The sequence below is a fragment of the Medicago truncatula genome, chromosome 8, assembly GCF_003473485.1.
Source record: "Medicago truncatula cultivar Jemalong A17 chromosome 8, MtrunA17r5.0-ANR, whole genome shotgun sequence".
NCBI lineage: Eukaryota > Viridiplantae > Streptophyta > Magnoliopsida > Fabales > Fabaceae > Medicago > Medicago truncatula.
The window spans coordinates 29,163,138-29,181,723 of NC_053049.1; the positions used below are offsets into that span (position 1 = coordinate 29,163,138).

At 33.2% G+C, this 18,586-nt stretch overlaps 1 protein-coding gene across 1 annotated transcript; it reads right to left on the reverse strand.

The window, feature by feature from the left end:
• Nucleotides 1-3,468: 3,468 nt before the first annotated feature.
• On the reverse strand, nucleotides 3,469-17,448 carry LOC25501281 (AP-1 complex subunit gamma-2). Its single transcript, XM_024772666.2, has 18 exons — nucleotides 17,159-17,448; nucleotides 15,509-15,811; nucleotides 15,246-15,387; nucleotides 14,645-14,818; nucleotides 13,919-14,098; nucleotides 12,404-12,558; nucleotides 10,684-10,774; nucleotides 10,424-10,587; nucleotides 9,849-9,903; nucleotides 9,296-9,418; nucleotides 9,116-9,211; nucleotides 7,782-7,909; nucleotides 7,353-7,457; nucleotides 6,990-7,249; nucleotides 5,876-6,142; nucleotides 5,614-5,789; nucleotides 5,090-5,194; nucleotides 3,469-4,093 (listed from the first exon to the last, which is right to left on the reverse strand). The coding sequence occupies exons 1-18, from the start codon at nucleotides 17,188-17,190 to the stop codon at nucleotides 3,998-4,000; spliced, it is 2,652 nt and encodes an 883-aa protein (XP_024628434.1). The 5' UTR covers nucleotides 17,191-17,448; the 3' UTR covers nucleotides 3,469-3,997.
• Nucleotides 17,449-18,586: the final 1,138 nt, after the last annotated feature.

Here is an 18,586-nt window from a genome sequence, read left to right on the forward strand (position 1 = left end):
GATGATAATTTTTCAACTTAGATACCTAACATTTATTAATTTCTTCAAAAATAAAAGGTAGATATTAATAATAAATCACGAGTTATATAACCACCAAATAATTATGAATTATAATATGAGCAATATTTTTTATTTTTTTTATTACTTCTTAGTTATATGGGTTTTCAATAAATATTATGCATATCATACAAACACTAATTTTATTGATAATTTTTCAACTTAGATAGCAATGATTTATTTATTTTTATATTTTAGGCAAATATTAATAGCTTATTTAATAAATTACATGTTATATTATAAGTGGTCTTTTCTTTACTTTTGAGTTATATAGACTTTTATGAATATCACACATATAACATAATTAAGGGACTAAAAGAGTAATCAAAACTATAATATAAAAAATTTCAATGTTAAAAAAAAAAAAAAAACAGCTTCTCTTATCATCTGCCTAGTATGTTTATCAAAAACATTGATCCATTCAACTTAACGATCAATATCTCCATTGTTCTGATTTTGTATGTCAATAATTGTGAATTACTTGTTGACTATCACACGGATCGACGTGTATTGACATCGATTTTTAATAGTTATCTACGTCAGTAATTAAGTGCGCGTGACATTTAAATAAATTTTAAACTACCGCTCCAAAAACACATCTATATTATAAGTGGTCTTTTCTTTACTTTTGAGTTATATAGACTTTTATGAATATCACACATATAACATAATTAAGGGACTAAAAGAGTAATCAAAACTATAATATAAAAAATTTCAATGTTAAAAAAAAAAAAAAAAACAGCTTCTCTTATCATCTGCCTAGTATGTTTATCAAAAACATTGATCCATTCAACTTAACGATCAATATCTCCATTGTTCTGATTTTGTATGTCAATAATTGTGAATTACTTGTTGACTATCACACGGATCGACGTGTATTGACATCGATTTTTAATAGTTATCTACGTCAGTAATTAAGTGCGCGTGACATTTAAATAAATTTTAAACTACCGCTCCAAAAACACATCTATCTTTTGAAAATAATAATAGATTTTTGAAGTCAAAACCACTTTTGAAAAAGACAATTAATACAACACACCACTCAAATCAATAACAACCTTGTCGATGCCACTGGGTCCTCCTCTCATAATTCTATAAATTCATGTCGATCTGGGTTTTAGCTTCATGAATTTTGTACAAATTATGTACAGATACTATGTTCTTGGAAGCATTTTTCAAGAAACACGATGCAATCGAGCATTAGACCATAATGTTTTCCTTGTTGCTGCAGTAGATGTTAAATGGATGTTTTTTTATGTAAAAGTATTTGTAACAATGAATAATAAACTTTGATTCTTTAAACTTGATTCAATTTATATGAATATTTTGAACTCAATTGTATGATTTTTTTTTTGTTCTTTGGCTTCCTATGATAATTCTTTTTATTTTATAAAATTTGTTTTCTTTAATAATCAATCTCAAAACGAATCCACTAAACAGATACAGTCCATTTTAATGGCAATGTGACAATAATGTCAATAAGTTTAGAGAAGTAGCACTATTACACACAATCTACAAATCAGAATTTAAGATAAGAAATCTAACTTAGGGATCAAGATTCCAATCCATCCAAGCATCCATACCAATACTAAAAAATTGCTATAAACCTTAGGATCATTAAGGTTAGACTGAAATTCTATGTGCTCACAATCTTTCAATAAGTGCATAATAGATTTGGGCAAGTATTGCATCGTGAACAAAGATTATCAGAGGTCATACCTCGACCAACCTTTCTACATTTCTGAGTAAGTAGAATAAGATTTTGATTCCAAAGAAAAGCTCTAATTCTGTGAGGATTTTGAAGTTGGCACTCGGACTAAATTGACAGGGTTGTTGATGCAGCAGCAAATTGAGAGAAATAGACATGCAGAAAACCACTGCCAGTCTGTATCCAATCACAGAAACTATTTGCTTCATAAATGAACATGAAAACCGGAAACATTGGGGATCGATGAGGAACCTGGCCATGACTGAGCTCCATTAGGCGACCATAATTAGGAACCCAAGAATCCTATCAGAACTTAGCAACTTCTATGTTTTTGATTACCAAAGTGATGTTGTTTTAAACGTCTTCACAACCATTTATAATAGCTCTCCAAAGATTAGAAGAGCTAGATTTTATGCTTAAAGGAAGAGATGTTGAGCATACTACAACCGTTATTAACATTCATGACTCTAACCCAATGCTTGATAGAGTCAATGATCATATAGCAAGATAACTTCATGCGAGCCTTGTTTAGAAGCTTGAAATTACTGAATCTTAACGCTTCATCTTTGGAACAACAAAGTTTATCTTCAGAAACTAAATGCACCTTCCTGAAACTTGCTGAGGATCCCCAAATGAACAAGGGTGGAAGAGAACTGGACGACATAACCTGGAATATTGATCAAAGAAGTTTGGGCCACAAAACTCTACTTGCAAAAGATAAAGTATTGGCTTTCCAACCATTGAAGTGTTTTCCTCGTTTCGTTCAAGAGGAAAGAAAATAAAATTTTAGAAATTTACTGGTGAAGCATGGGAGGGAGCTCCAAAATAGACTCTCAGGACACCAAGGAACTGGCTCTGAGAAAGATCCTGATGATCTGGAATATTCTTGGAGAAAAAAAAGAGTTCTGCACATTAACTCTTTAACCTCGCCAAATTCTTAGAGGAAGAATCAAATCATCAACAAAGCACATATGCGGATAAGTCTTTTCAAACATCCTTAATCCTATGGTCAAGTCTTTTCAAACAAAGAACACAAAGGTAAGAAGATATTGGATCACCTTGCCTTAAACCCTAGAAGAATTAAAGGCCTAAATCATTAATCCATCCTAACTTATCCTTAATGAATTTGTAAACAAACAATTGTCGGTTGATAGAGATGGATCTCTTCCCAAAGAATTGACCATCACAAACCTTTCACTAAGAACTATCTGCATACACATTCTCTTCACTTAAGTAACTAGCCTGTTTCCACCAAGTTAATCTCATTGGATTTGATGCTATCAAAGTCATCGTGGCATAAAAGTAGAATCTGTGAGACAAAATATTAAATCAACATTACTGTGGCATTAGAGTTTACAGAACAAAAAAATGTTACCAATCATGGGTTTTAAAGATGTTAAGATTTAGGATTAGTTGGTTAATTAGGATTAGTTATTAGTTAGTTACACAATTAGTTAGAGAAGTTAGAAGTTGGTTACACAATTGGTTAGTCAATTGAGCCCTCTCTCATCATCTTTTTCAATCAAATTTTTAATGAATTCTCAAGAGTATTCATATGCTCTCTATCTTTCGGATGTGTATGATCTTTGGCCATCTCATCCCGTGATTTTCCATAGAAGATAAATCATAGACTTCGTAATGGGAAATCTTTGCTTTCAATTAACAACAAGAAATCAAGCAAGAAAGGATAAAGAGAGAAAGAATCAAATAAGAAATACCTGATATAATTTTTGGATTAAATCTCGAGGGGAAAATGTTGCACAAAATAAAATATTACACAACAGATGTTAAACTCTAAAGTTCGTATGAGACATCAAACTGCTTTCAACACAAATGACCTGAAACAGCCAAACTGGGAACTACCTATTGAAAAAAACACTTGTTCAAAAAAAAAAAAAACCTATTGGAAAAAAAGCAAGCACCTAAAATATTCTCAACATGACACTATACTCAGTGCCTCGAAAGGCAAAATTTGATTTCCGACATTTTCATACAGGAATATTTTGTACTATTATACATAAAATGTGTAAGGAAGAAAGAGAAACATCGAAGAATAAAATATGAAGCCACCAAATAGACCTCAACTTTGATCCGAAGAGAGGTTCCAGTTGCTTGAACCATACTGGCCCCTCGTTTGAAAGAATGAAACACAAACATAACTAGTATGAAATGTGTAAAAAATATGGGGCTTTGTCCGTCAAATGAATGACCACTGCCATTGAATATTTCGCCTCATAAATCACGAGGAAAATTAGTGATTTGTCCTTCTTCAAGTGTATCCTTTCCATTTATCTTGTATGTTATCCTTATACGCATGACAAGAGATTTCTGTAAAAGAATAGATGCTTACCGTCAGTCTGCTTTAAGAAGCACTTGAACAAAAAATCATAAGGCACATGATAGCAGGGACGAAACTAGGTATATCAAATTAGGAGCTGTCGCACCCCCAAGTTCCATAAAATTCTTATATATGTATACTTGAGTTTGCATATTCGCCTCCTAAGAGAGAGAGATGGTTGTCGGTGAAACATTGTATGTGGGGGTATTGCATATAGTAGATAACTCTGCCTCCTAGGCTGCTTGTACCACTTCTAATTAGTACTGGTAGTAATTTAAATTAGAGTTTGTCTAACATGTGCAATATTGCACATGTTAAAACAACTAAAAGTAGTAATTTTTTTATTGAAAACAACAATTATTTATTAAAAAGCTACACATTTAATATAAAATGCACAAGTTCCAAGTCAAAGTTACTACTTTAAATTTCTTAACATGTGCAAATTTGCACATGATAGAAAAACCCTTTAAATTAAATAAACTAATTATCTTTTTGCCAATCATTGAATGCCAAGCACTTTTCAGTTTTGGATGCACCTCAATTCAAAATGGTTGTAGTTTCATGTCATTCTAGACATTTCCTAACTAATCTAACGCCACCACATAATACATATTTCAGAATGCCAGTAATTTTCACTTAGTAAAGACAATTGCTTTTTCGGTGAACTTGTAAAAACAATTGTTATGCATTAAGAAAAATTGTTTTGCATTTTGCCTCTTTCAAAAGGAAGTTTTGTTTTGAACTAGTAAAAATAAGGCACCTTAATTATTAATAAAAGTGTTGAGATATATTTAAAACTTTTTTTTGTAAATAAGTATTTATGCTTATGTAATATGTGCATAAATTAGTTTAACGCAAGTTTATGGTATCACACACACACAAAACAAAAAGATAGTGTTAAATTCTCGCCTCCTTTAATAAAAGTTTCTAGTTCCGCCCCTGCATGATAGAGCACAAATACTTTGTAAACAACAAGGAGAATTTACCTTTCCATGTTGGCTGTTAGTAACTCTTAAATTTTGTGTGATTGAGCCCTTTCCATTAGCAGGGAGAGTATTGCCGCTAGCTGGATCCAAGAGCAACTGAAGAAACTGAAAATTGAAATACCAACATACGTGAGGAATAGATGAAGAATATAACAAGTAAAACTGCCCAAGATTTTCAAAATGTACATATGAAGCACCCAAATGTCAAGAAGTAAATACACTAATGCAAAGGAAATGATTCAGTTAGTGACAGGTGCAGACACTTGTATTGCAAGAACTCTTTGCTTTTAGAGAAGTAACAATTACATATTGTGGTAAACTGGTTTGTATTGTGAAGTTTATACAATTACATATCAAGTAAAGGCATGGGAAGATATTTTGAATAGCAATTGGAAATCATGGAACTTAAGACGATAAATATCATGATACAATTGAAAGCAGTAGATCAGAATTGTATGTTAAATTCTCCTATAAATATCTTGACAGTACATGTAGAAAGCAAAACAGCACATAGACGGGCATACCTTTGGAACTGCTGCCTGGAAAACAAAATCAGTATATGCATTAGAGGACAAATTCATAAAGGTAGCTTGGATATTGGTTGTTTGTGGGGTTCCTGGCTGCTTTGAGAGATTGAATGTCAACCTCAAGGAGCTGCTCTCGAATGCAGTTATAGACGGATTAACCGGTCCATTGTTTTCTATTCAAGACAAAAGGAAAATGGGTAATTAGTAATTAGACTTAATATTAATCAATGTTATTTTGCATTTGCTAAACAAAGCTTACCAATTGTTGATGGGCCAGAGGCAAAAACATCCAATAAATCTGTCATAGAAGCAGCTCCAGCAGTTGGAGATGCTCGTGAAGAAAGTGAAACTGATGAGAGATCATCCAATGATGAAATTGGTTCCCTTTTACTTGTACTGGGGGATAACATATTAATTATAGATGAGTTGCTTTGTGCAGGAGGTGATTCAATAGGTGCAGAAGGCGATCCAATCGACAAAAGATCCAAAAGAACGTCTGTGCCGTTTTTTGAAGTATGAGTAGCACCTAATATCATACATTATAATAATGTTAGACTGCACTGTTCACCGTAACTATGATTGAATGTATCTTCATCAATAAACTTCTGCCTTCAGAAAAACAAAAAGATGCATGTGTCTTTATGTTTCTGTCTCTTAATTTTCCTTTATTGAAGATAGAACTATTGTGTTCTTCAAGTTTCACTTCGTAAATTACTTATAATCTCAATGTAACCAAACCCACAAAACACCGTAAATTTCATTGAAATATGTCTAAAACCGACAGAAGAAACACTATATCTTCTAGAAGCATTAATAACAACAATTGCATTTTAAAATTTACCAAATCTACAACCATTAGTTCCTTTTGATTTTTGTAAAGAAGTGGCAGTACTTTGTCCTTGATGTTCTTTAATTCCTTTGGCTGGAATTCCCTGGAAGGAATGCCAGAATTTTCAAGGGAACTTCTTCAGTTTTGGATATCATTTGGGATACATAGTTTTATGTTTCTCCAAATTTTCCTTCTCTATGGTGTTCTGCCTATGGTCTCTATAGAGACGTTTCCTTAATAGACAGGCAAAGAGATTGGCATGCCCTGTTACTAGATTCAACCATTCGGGTTCTAGATGTTATATTTTGTAATTTCTTTGGAGGAAGTTTTGTCCTTTTTCTTTGTATTCTTCTGCTCCTCCATGAATTATCTTTTTACCTCCTCGGAAAAAAACTGTCGATTCTATATTGATTTTAACCATTGACCAAGTGGTTCAAAACATAAATAGAGCTACTTATTTGTGAAATAAACAACAATGGAAATTCTTAGATAAAAGATATTTACTTATACATGCATTATTATTAGATAAAGCATAAACACTAACCAGACTGTTGTGACACAACTGACTGATCAACACCAAGAAGATCCTGAAGAAAATCACCACCAGAAGAGCTATGCGCTGGAGTTGTATCATCTGCACTTAGATCAAGCAAATCTAGAAGAGGAGCCACAGATTTGACAACTCCATTCGGAAGGCTAACTGAAGGTCCTGTTGGAGTTGAAGCTGCATCTGTCAAAGACCCAGCCCTCCTAGCATTGAAAGTCTCCTCATCCAAAACTGGCATCCTTTCTACAAGTGTAGAACTGCACATCGAAAAAAAATTTCTGATTATGGGATTCCTCTTAAAAGATGGTGGTAGAAATTCAAGTTCTCAACATATTACATAAGCAATTTGATTAGTCTCACCTAATATTTTGATGCTTTGCAATAATGGAATTGAACTCTATAGATCTTTGCTGCAATTCTAGCACTAGGTTCCCTTTGTACTGAACTATTATTTCTCTGATTCTCCTATACATGTAGAACAAACAAGAGATTAAAATTTTCATGTCAAATGTACAAATAAAAGAGGGTATGAGATTATTATATGTACACAAGTATTTGATTTATAAAAGGACTGAAGAACATGGATGAAAAAGAAACATTATTTGTTATAGAGATGAGTACACATGCATGGGATCAATCAGGTTATATTTCAAACAATTTTAAGCCAGATCATCTGGGCTTATACTTATACTACATTCCTACAAAGCAAATGCAGTATAGATGAAAAAAATTCATTTTAAGGTACAATGTATAGATAGGTATTCATAAACATTTGAAAGCATATCATACTCTGTACAAGAAGGGAACCGCGAAGAGAGCTTCAATAAGGCAACCAAAGCCATTTCTTTTGTGGTAAGATCTGATGCATGGCGTTTTAAAGCATGCTCAACAACATCCACAGCATCTGATTCGGTGACCTGCTCATATCAAATAGATGAAGAATAAAAAGACAATTATAGAAGACAAAGTAAGGAAAAACAAAAAACATAATGCAAGATTATTGATTGTAAATTTTCCTGTGTGCTGCTATATAAATATTCAACAGTCCAACCATTGTTAAGTGACCTAATAACCTACATCTCTAAAACACAAGGAATTTGGTATTGGCTCATTACTCCTACAAAATCAAAATAAGCAATGAGAATTTAAAAGAAAGATACGGAAAGCCAGGATCTAAATTTTATAGTTTTAGAGTGCCATCATGCCCAGAATTCTGCAAATTAGACAAACAAATGCTAAGCATAAAATAACACAAACAACAACAATAACCACTAAGTGGGGTTGGCTACATGAATCAAACGGCACCATAGTGTTCTATCAAAAACCATGTCTTTCTCCAACTCATCAATCTCTAGGTCCTACTTAACAGTTTCTCTTATAGCTTTTCTAGGTCTTAACCTCTAGGATGTCAACAAAAGAAACAGGAAAAGAACCAGATAATTTATTTCAACAGTGATCAAGTGGTACTGAGACTGATGGATTTTATTTGTAATATGACATCAGTACTGCAAGGTTAGACTTCCTACTATATAGAACTACATATACATCATGTATCATCATCTAAATGGGAGCTATACAAAAAGAAGCCTCATCAGGAAGGGTACTGCTAGAACATTTTTTTATATTTATTTTATTTTAAAAACTATTAGAACTATATCATCATTGATTGATCTATGTCATGAATATTCAACAAAATATTATGTTTGGGGTAGCAGCTATTGATAAAAAATAGTAAAATCTTAGGTGGACCTGTAGGAGCCACGGTTAGAAAGGTAAATTAGATGGAGGGTAGTCCTGTAGTTAACTGGAGGAGCTAACAAATATTATATGTCAAAGTCAACTAGAAAATACAATATTTAAATGGTCTATCATTAGGCATGGTTACAATATCCAATAGGATATTATGATATTGTTTGATCCTTGAGCCGATCTCACATCAAGAGAGAAGGCTTTTGTTGTTATTTAAAAAACAGCTAGAGCATATTTTGTATGTAGCTAGCAGTACCAATATGAGTATCAACTTATTAAATTATTACTTGAGATCAAGTGACTTTATCATTTTCATGGAACCTGAGCAACATTAGAAACATCACGGATAACATGCCAACAATCCATTCACTTACTGTTATTGGATCTTCTATGTCAAGCATTTCAACATTATTGATTAATAAGTCACCATACTCTCCAAGGCACCACATTGCAACACGAACAAAAGTTTCCTGATGGAAATATTCATCAACGTTATTGCATAAATGGCAGCAGGAGAAAATCAACAGCATTAATATATTTTGTTAACAAGCCACCTGTTCTGTTGACGTCTGAAATGCCTTGTATAATGCTCTTACAGTGTATCCATGAAGCTTGGAAGCGTTGCTTATGACAACAATTAAGGCATGCCATACTTCATCTTTTAGGAAATTTCCGGCCTACTAGCATAGCATAGAGATCAATACTTGCACTTAATTTCTAAATTAATAGAAGGAAATATGGACACTACAAGCATCAAACTAATGATACAAATATACAATACAACACTAAATTTATCCAGGGATGATTTGTGACCACAACATAGAAGCTGCAATGCAGCTTGTTACGTATCATAGGGATAGAGACATAAAAACATGAATTGAAATAAAATGTTATGCATGGGATATCGGAAAAATGTAATAAGCTGTCATGGAAATCGATTTTAATGGGATGTAGCATGCCAGTTGTAGAGATGAGAAACAATCAACTACTTAATACTTATCATACACGAAAATACATCACTGACTAATACCTATAAAATAACATCGAACGGGTTTTTCATCTTGGAGATTTTAGGTCACTACAAAAGCTTGTTTCTTAGATTCATACCTTGGACAGAACCTTAACCATCTGATCAATGTACCAGATCTTCTCAAGGGAAAACCTGAAGTGCAAATAATTGAACGCTAATTAACCAAAACATATTGCAGGTCAACTGATGAAAAATCCTCTCTAGTTTGAACTGATAAAGAGGAACATGCTCATGCAAAATGGGCCAAATATCTTCTATTTTATTTACCAGAGAAAAGAAACAGGGTGAAGAAAGCACAGAAATATCCAGAATGCATAGATTACGGGATCAAATACAAACAAGATGTTTACTATTGTTAACCCAAAAATAAATGAAAAATCGTTCGTAAAGCTTTTAAGAATTAATCATCAACAAAAGTGAAAATTTTTAAACAAATCAATCCATCTTGTATTAACGGAAAGTCATGAATGGCCCAAGAAACCTTTTAATACAGAAAAAAAAATACATTTGCATTCTAACTATAATATTAAACAGTCAACTCTAGCTTGGTTTCCCCCCCCCCCCACCAAAAAACAAGAAAAAGAATATGAATGATAAAAAATGTCTTATGTGCACTGAAAAAGGAATGTTTTTGAGAATGTCCTAGACTCACTTTGAAACTATTGAGCAAATTTTGGTAGTAAGGTCCTCCCTGAAATCTTGATCACTGACTTCAAGGTAATCTACTAGCTCTTTTGTTAAGGGCTTTACATTGGTTTCATTCACCAGAACATAAATCAGTTCAAGGGCTCTTTTCCGAATTGAAGCATCAGAATCCTAAACAAGAAGTCAAGTCACTATCTTCTCAAGGTGTAAAAGAAAACTCAGCTTCATCATCAAATAATGAAAGAAGAAAGGATGCTGAATTAATACTTTTACACATTCCAGAATCGTTGCACGATGTCTCTGCACTGCCTGAGTGTCAGCACTCACAGCCTTCATCAGCATGTTCAGTGCCACATATCTGAAGGGGGAAGTTGGAAAATTTCATATGAATAATGAAGTGTATAAACCACAAATAAAAACATTAAAATTTAAAAAGAAAACAAAAAAAGACTGATTGAGTACAGGTCGTGGCGAACACGAGATAGGAACTAATCTGTTAGTTTTAAAGTACTGATTGTAAAAGATATAGCAATATGTCAAGCTATTGTGAATGATTACCAACGATATTCATGGCATATATCCCAGAAGAGAAAGTGTAGAAATACAAGCCTTCATGATTATTAAACTGATTCGATATTTATAAATGACCAGAGAAGGAGAAAATGATTTCAAATGATTCATTTTATAGGTTCGGGCCCGAATTTAAAAGTCCTTGTGACTGAAGTTAAAGCAAAAACTGTTGTTAAGGGTATAAGTAGCTTCCACATCAACCCACTTGGGTTGGCCTGGTGGTGTTGGCTTGGGACCTTGGAGTGTGCTCCTCCTCAAGGTCTCAGGTTCAGTTCTTCCTAGTGTCAATTTGGGTGGGCTAGTTTAGCTTCTTAAAAAAAAAAAAAGGTAGCTTCTGGATCTCCATTAAGAAGTGTTATCTGTTTGTTAAGTAATATAAACTGTTTTTTGACAAATAACCCTTTAAAAACTGCACTTATACAAAATTTATTCCTTAGTCCTACCTTCACCCAGATGTTTTCCTATTTCATAATCAGACAACTTATATATACCTCTGCTTGCAAGCAGCCAGAAGCACAAGTTAGATATTTCTCAAGACGCTAAATTTGAATTTCCTTCCGACAAACATGATTTTCACAAAGAAATTTATACGATGATTCAAACTTCAGAGTAGAGGGCCAAGCAAATTTCGTGCCTGTATCGGATAACTAATTAACCTTCAGACCTGCTATTTGTCATAATCTTGCATAAGTCATGGTCATATCTTTAAATTCCCAACAACTCTTCCTCTTTTTTATTCCTTTATTTTCAAAATATATCTGACCTATGAAAAGCAAAATTGGTAAGGCAACAATTCACTCAATCAGATGATCAATTGTTCAGTCTCCTATGGATTGTCTTGGGAAGCTTTCAATCATAGTAAATGTGCAATTTTCAAAAGAAAAAAATGCTGATAAATCTTGCTTACTGGACTCTCAATGACATTAATAGATTCTATAAAGTATTTCAGTAACTAATGAAGGAAGGAACCTACGTCACTTTTTTTATTAATAAAAATTAGGGAGAGGGGAAATTATTATTAAAGCATCGTTAATAGCCACTATATAACCGTCCCTGAGGGGATTTGTACTCCGTCCCTGGAGGTTACAAGGCCAAACTCTTATCACTGAGCTAGAACCACAAGGCTTAAAGTGAAGGCTAAGAGCTTTGATTCTAATTTTAACCTTTGATGGACTAATCCACTGAAGTGTCTGGGGTAATCTGATTTTGGTCTTTAGAGGTTTTTGTTTTTTGCCCTTTGGTAGGGCTTGTTTCCTAGTTTTTGGTTGTGTTGATGTACCTTTCTAGAACTTCGATGTATCTTCGTTGACATCTATTTTGTGCATTTCTTGTTCCGGAATAGTGTAATATTAAGCAGTTTCTTTGCCTGTTTCAAAAAAAAAAAAAATATCCAGATGTTTTATTTCCTGAAAATTACCTGGTATTGTTATCCCGATTTGACAAAAATCTTCCAAGGATATTGATTGCAAGCACACGTAATCCACCGTTATCTTCAATGCTCATTATTGTTTGAACACACTCGTACAAAATGGCATTCCCGGCAACTTTGTTTGACTCGGTCTTTGTAGCCACCTAAAAGACAGGTAAGTTGAAAAATTTTAACCATAAATTTAATAAAGAAAATACAGTAAATAATTTTTGTCAACTCATTTACCATTGTAAGGATTTGATAAAGAAAAAACAGAACTAAACAAATGCATCAGCAACTAATGAACTTAATTTGATTATTTCATCAAGTGGTTTGGTTGCGTGAAAATATTGAAGAGTTTAACGGTGCCCAAATTATGGATGCATAACTACAACAGAACATTTAATTGGTCACCCTGACATAAATAATTGATTAGTCTAATACAAACCTCAATTATCAGTGTAGTATGCATAGAAAGTAGAAAAACAGGCAAACAAACTATCGCAGTAACATGCTTAAATATAAATTGTAGGTACCCATTCTCACTTTTAAGAAAACAGAAGGTTTGTTTGGCATTTGTGTTATTTTCTTTTCTATATTTGCATCCATATGTTTCTATAACAGAAGTCCTAGCTCAACTGGCAAAATGCCGAAATTGTTAGGCCGGATGCCATGACCGGGGTTCGAACCCTGGTACCTCCACTTGTGTGTGTGAGTTTATAATGGCTTTGCCATTTCGTCTATCTACCAAAAAAAAAAAAAAAACAAATTTGATTAAAACCCTTTTTTCCTATAAATTCCTGGTAGAGGCATCATTTCTTTCAATATAACTACAAATTTTTTGTTTCTTCTATTAATGAAAAAACATTTATGCTTTGGCTATAAACCTATAAAAACAAATTAACTTTAAAAGGAAAAATTCTTTACTGATTTAATGACAGTGCAGCCAAAAAGGATATACGAGAAAGACTAAGGAAATAGCAAACCCAAATGAAATTAAAAAATAAAATCAGATGTTTCATGATCCATTCATTCTATATTCCTCAACACTCCCATTACAACATAATAGCCCTATTGACAACTTCATTTAAATAATTGAACAAAAATAAACAAAAGAAGTATAACTATGAAAACCAAGAGTGCTAAATAAACTATTAAGAATGTCTTAAAGTTGTGTGATTATTGAAGTTCAAAGATTAACCAATTCCCCACCCCCAAAAAAGAAAGCTCAAGCCCTTCCTCTGTTTTCACAGGTCAACTGTGTATTGAACTAGACAAAAATAGATGGTACCAATTGGTTGCTGGGCATTTGAGCAAAGACTCGGATGCAATACAATCTTCGTATTAGTGATGCTTGACAATATCAAAATGTCATCATATCAATGAAGAAGATGTTAAGAAACATCAGTAGGTATTAGCAGTTTGCATCACCTTCGCCCAATGCACACAACAGTCTAAGCAATTTGATATAGAGAAAAGGGTCTATAATGCTTGACGATAATAAAATTTATGATATGCACTGACCTGGGCAAGTATGTCGTTCATAGAGTCGCTAGCATCTGCATCACCTTCGCCCAATTCCCGCAACAGTCTTAGCAATTTGATATGGAGAAAAGGGTCTGTAATGCCAGCAATATCATACTCTGGTGAATAAGAACTGTTTGCTAGATCCTTTAGAGTTCTCACCAAACCTTCTGTGCATTTCTACAATAATTGTTAAGTTTTTATTACACAAGCTGACCACAATCCAATCCACTTGCAGATATGTTTTATATGCCTTTACAAAAGAGTATACTCTGTTCCTTTTTACTCGTTTCAGTAGCTATAAATTGTTTCTATTTCTTTGTCATTTTCAAAGTTCAATGCAACAATAATTTTTTAGTCAATAATATCCTTAATAATTTATTGGAGAGAGAGATATGGGGAAAATAAGATAATAAATAGTTAAGGGTATTATAGGAAAAAACAAAATAATATCATCAAAAGTAACAACACTTATTGGCTTCATTGGTATATGTAAATTACGTTAAAACAACAACTAAAAATGAATGGAGGGAGTGTTATTTTTATGAAGAACTTGCTTGCAAAGACTAACAAGTGGTGCCATGATGTAGAAAATTGCAAGCTAATCATAATGATTTTGTAATGCAGAGTCTATAGTAGAAAAAATTACTTCAGTTAATATCACGAGTTCATGCTACAGAATATACTATGTCAGAGACAATAATTATAAGAAAGATAGGAAAGTACCTTTCTAATATGTTCAAGAGCTTCTGAGCTAATTTTACACAGCTCTGTACAAAGCTGAACCCCAGTGATCAAAACTCCATGATGCTTCTCTCTTAGTAAGCCAGTAGCAGGATTTACAAAATTTTCTGCCAGGTCTGGGACTTTCTTTATGATTCTTATAGAGCATAAAGCTGCCTATATAAAAGTGAGTATAGTCAACTTACTATAATAAAAATCTATAAATTCGGAATATTTGTAGGTTGGATGTAGGCAAGTTGTACAAGAACAACAAGCATGTCTCAAAATATTGTTTCTTTGTTGGTTAACAAATCCATATAACAAAAGATCCTTTTGAGTCCACTAATTAAATACCATCAAATAAATTACGAAACAGGAAAAAATAATAAGCCATTCTCTTGCAGAATAAAAGCAGAGAAATTTCAAAACTAACTACTTTAAGTGAAGAGAAAGTTGTTGTCATGATGTGTAGGAAGCATTGTGAAGTCATAAAATAAAAGTATCCATGGCCTGTTTTCCTCTCCTGAGCATTCATTGATGTATTCAGATGTTCCTAAAGTGGTAATAATCTTATGAAAGGACGCAAAATATAGGAAAAAGTCACCTTTTTCCGAATATTTGGATCCCGAAATTGCAGCAACCTCTCAACCTCTGGTGCAAGGTCACGAGCCATTTCTGCTGAACAAATGTTCCCCAAAGCACAAAGAGCAAGTCCCACTATATACTGATTTGTATGATTGAGATCTCTGGGATTTAATTAAGGTTTCCATAACCCATCTTTGATATTGCTCGTTAGAGTAATTGTAAAATGGAATATAAAAAAATGAGGAATAAAACAAAATGAAATATTGACTTGAAAATGGATACTGTTTCAAAGAATTGGTGACCAACATTAGAACTTCTTGTCTTTCGTCAACAAGCAACATAAGGCCAAGGTAACCTATTCTCTTCTCTGGAAATCCAGGAGATGATATCAACTTGAGGCATTCCATTTGACCAAAATGTGTGGGGTAGCCAAGCATGTGGATGAACATTAGCTTGGACATATTCCGGTGCCTGTAGTGTTGGTCATTTTCATCAATTGAAGCACGAATGGCAGCACACTCTTTTCTTACAACAGTACGTTCCTCTGCTGCAGTTTTGCAAGCACGTATGGCCCGAATCATGTCCCTAAAAGAGGGGATATGAACAAGATCATTAAAAGATACTAACAACAATTAAACTATTATGCACAAACTGTACAACAAACATTAATCATCTTTGCAACGGAAAAAAAAATAGGAATACATTGCATTTGATTTTGATTTTGATTTTGATTTTGCACGTAAAATGTACTATGAAAATTTCAATTACAATCACAAGATATGTAGAAAGGAAAATAGAGCTTGATTCAGTGACAGTATCGGATGACGATAATTTCAATTTCAACATCCATGTATCATGTTATACTAGAAAGAGAAAAGTTATCCCAGAAGGGTTGGAGAAGAGAATCTCATTCTCGGTACAAATTAATAGAAAATCAGTACAAGAGAACTTCCGAATCTCTATATACCATCAAGGATAACCGAATGAAACAGATCATAAGCGGAACGCCATAAGGAAGTCAATGATAAAACCCCAATCTAAGAACTTTGTAGAGGCATAGCCTATTGGTTATTGTTTTCCAATTGCAAAGGGCCAAGGACAGCACATTGGCACAAGCCAAGGCCTAAAATCTTGTTCTGCACTCAAACCTTGCAAAGCGGGTAAGAGAAAACCTACTCCAAATTGTTGCCCCATATTTCTAGTTATTCTTAAATCTTTACCACTTCAATTCTTCCTATAAATTTTGGCATATGCATGCACCTATCGACAATATTCTGAGCAATGAGTTATTGACTCCAGTGCCATCCAAATCATATTCATCTGATTGGCTATGGCATATCAAAGGCACACAACTAAAACATTATTCTTTAATAGGACTCCTGAACCTCATGGTCACTGCTTCACTTTTTCTTCCCATCATTTTATAAGATTCCCAAACATTAACAAGTTCTCCTCAATCCTAAGTTTTCTAGAGTAACAACTCACATTGCATCAATAACAACGTCAACATGATTTAAGTATGATCAAAATGACGTGATCCATAAGTGTACCCGTAGAGGCAACAATCTATGTAGCACCGACACTTTAGACTAATAGCGTATCCATTTACGACACGGGCACATATGGATACATTCATTCGTGTCTGGTGTCCGTGTAAAAATACATTCTCATTTATTATCTTTTCAACAAGAAGCTAAACTCTTGTGAGCAAGTAAAAATGCCACATATGCAACAATTTTTAAGTAACAATCATGCAGGATCTGAAAATTGGCTCAATTATAAAATATGAATACTAAATTACTAATACTAATAATGCGATAAAAATTACAAATTAATTAGCTTAATTCTATGCTAATTGCATTGGTGCTAAACAATTCAACAAATTTCTGAGCTAACTCTGAGTAAACAATGATTCTTGTTTTGATTACTAACCTGAGACGCGTGGATGAAGAAAACGGATTCATGGTTAGAAGTAGAAATTGGATCCAATTGAATTGGTGAGATCCGAATCGCTTACGACGAAGGAGATTTGGATCTGAGAGTGGAACTTTGAATTATTATTTCCTCGTTATTTCGTTCTGTTTCTTCCACTTGCAAGCATTGTTAATGGAACGTTCATCGATTTGGTTTTGTTACTGTTTTTGTATCAATTTTCTTAAATTAAATAAATCAATCAAATGTAGAAGAAAATGCAAATGTTTAATTATATATACTTTTTTTGTCCTAACATTTAATATTGTATAATTGTATTCCTACTTGTTTACACTTCTCTTTCTCTCCTACAAATCCAACTCATCAACTAATAAAGTATGTTGACATGGACTCCATTTAATTGGAAAGTTTATTTTGATGTTTTTAGTTTTTTTCTTTTAACTAATTGATAATTTTTTTTTTTCCGAGATTAGAACTTCGAACCTTGCATATATTATGTATTATCCTTAACAATTGAGCTAAGTTCATGGGGACTGATAATTTGGTTTACATCTTATTTATAACTTGAAGGCTTAAATATGTCTTTAGTCCATCCACTTTCATCATATTTTGGCATTGGTCCCTACACTTTATTTTGTTTGGAATTGGTCCCTACACTTTGTAAAAATATTGGTATCGGTCCCTCTGTTAACTTTCTGTTAAAAAAAGACAAAACTATTGATATTGGTCCCTACACTTTGTAAAATTATTGGTATTGGTCCCTGCACTTTGTAAAACTATTGGTATTGGTGCCACGTGGCGTAAGATGATTAGGCCACGTGGCACTCCGTTAGTTTTGTGTTTTTTTTTTAACAGAAAGTTAACAAAGGGACCAATACCAATATTTTTACAAAGTGCAGGGACCAATACCAAACAAAAACAAGTGCAGGGACCAATACCAAAATCTGATGAAAGTGCAGGGACCAATGACACATTTAAACCTAACTTGAAATTTTTTAATTTGAATGGAATAATTTAACTTCTTCAAAAGTTATATTTGCATCTAGGGATAGGAATAGGCTAGGCCGAGCTGGGCTTCGCAAGGCCTAAGTTTTGCCTGCCAATTTTCTTAAAGCATAAGTCTGGTCTGCGGCCTGTTATAGGCCTACTTTTTAGGCTTGAGTATGGCCTTATGTGTAACAGCCCGATTTTCGCTAGATTTATTTTAATTGTTTTTATTATGTGTTTATATGTACTTGTGTGTGATCATTCATCACACACAAGCTGAAGTTATCATGTCCTGTTTTTTAGTTTTGTAGAAGGTAAAATGAAATATATTTGTTTTTTAGCTTTTAGCGGATCAAATGCATTCTAATAATATTTTATAAGCAAATATATCATTTATATAAGAATTTTAATATTGTCTTAATATGGGCTAATACAAGTTTA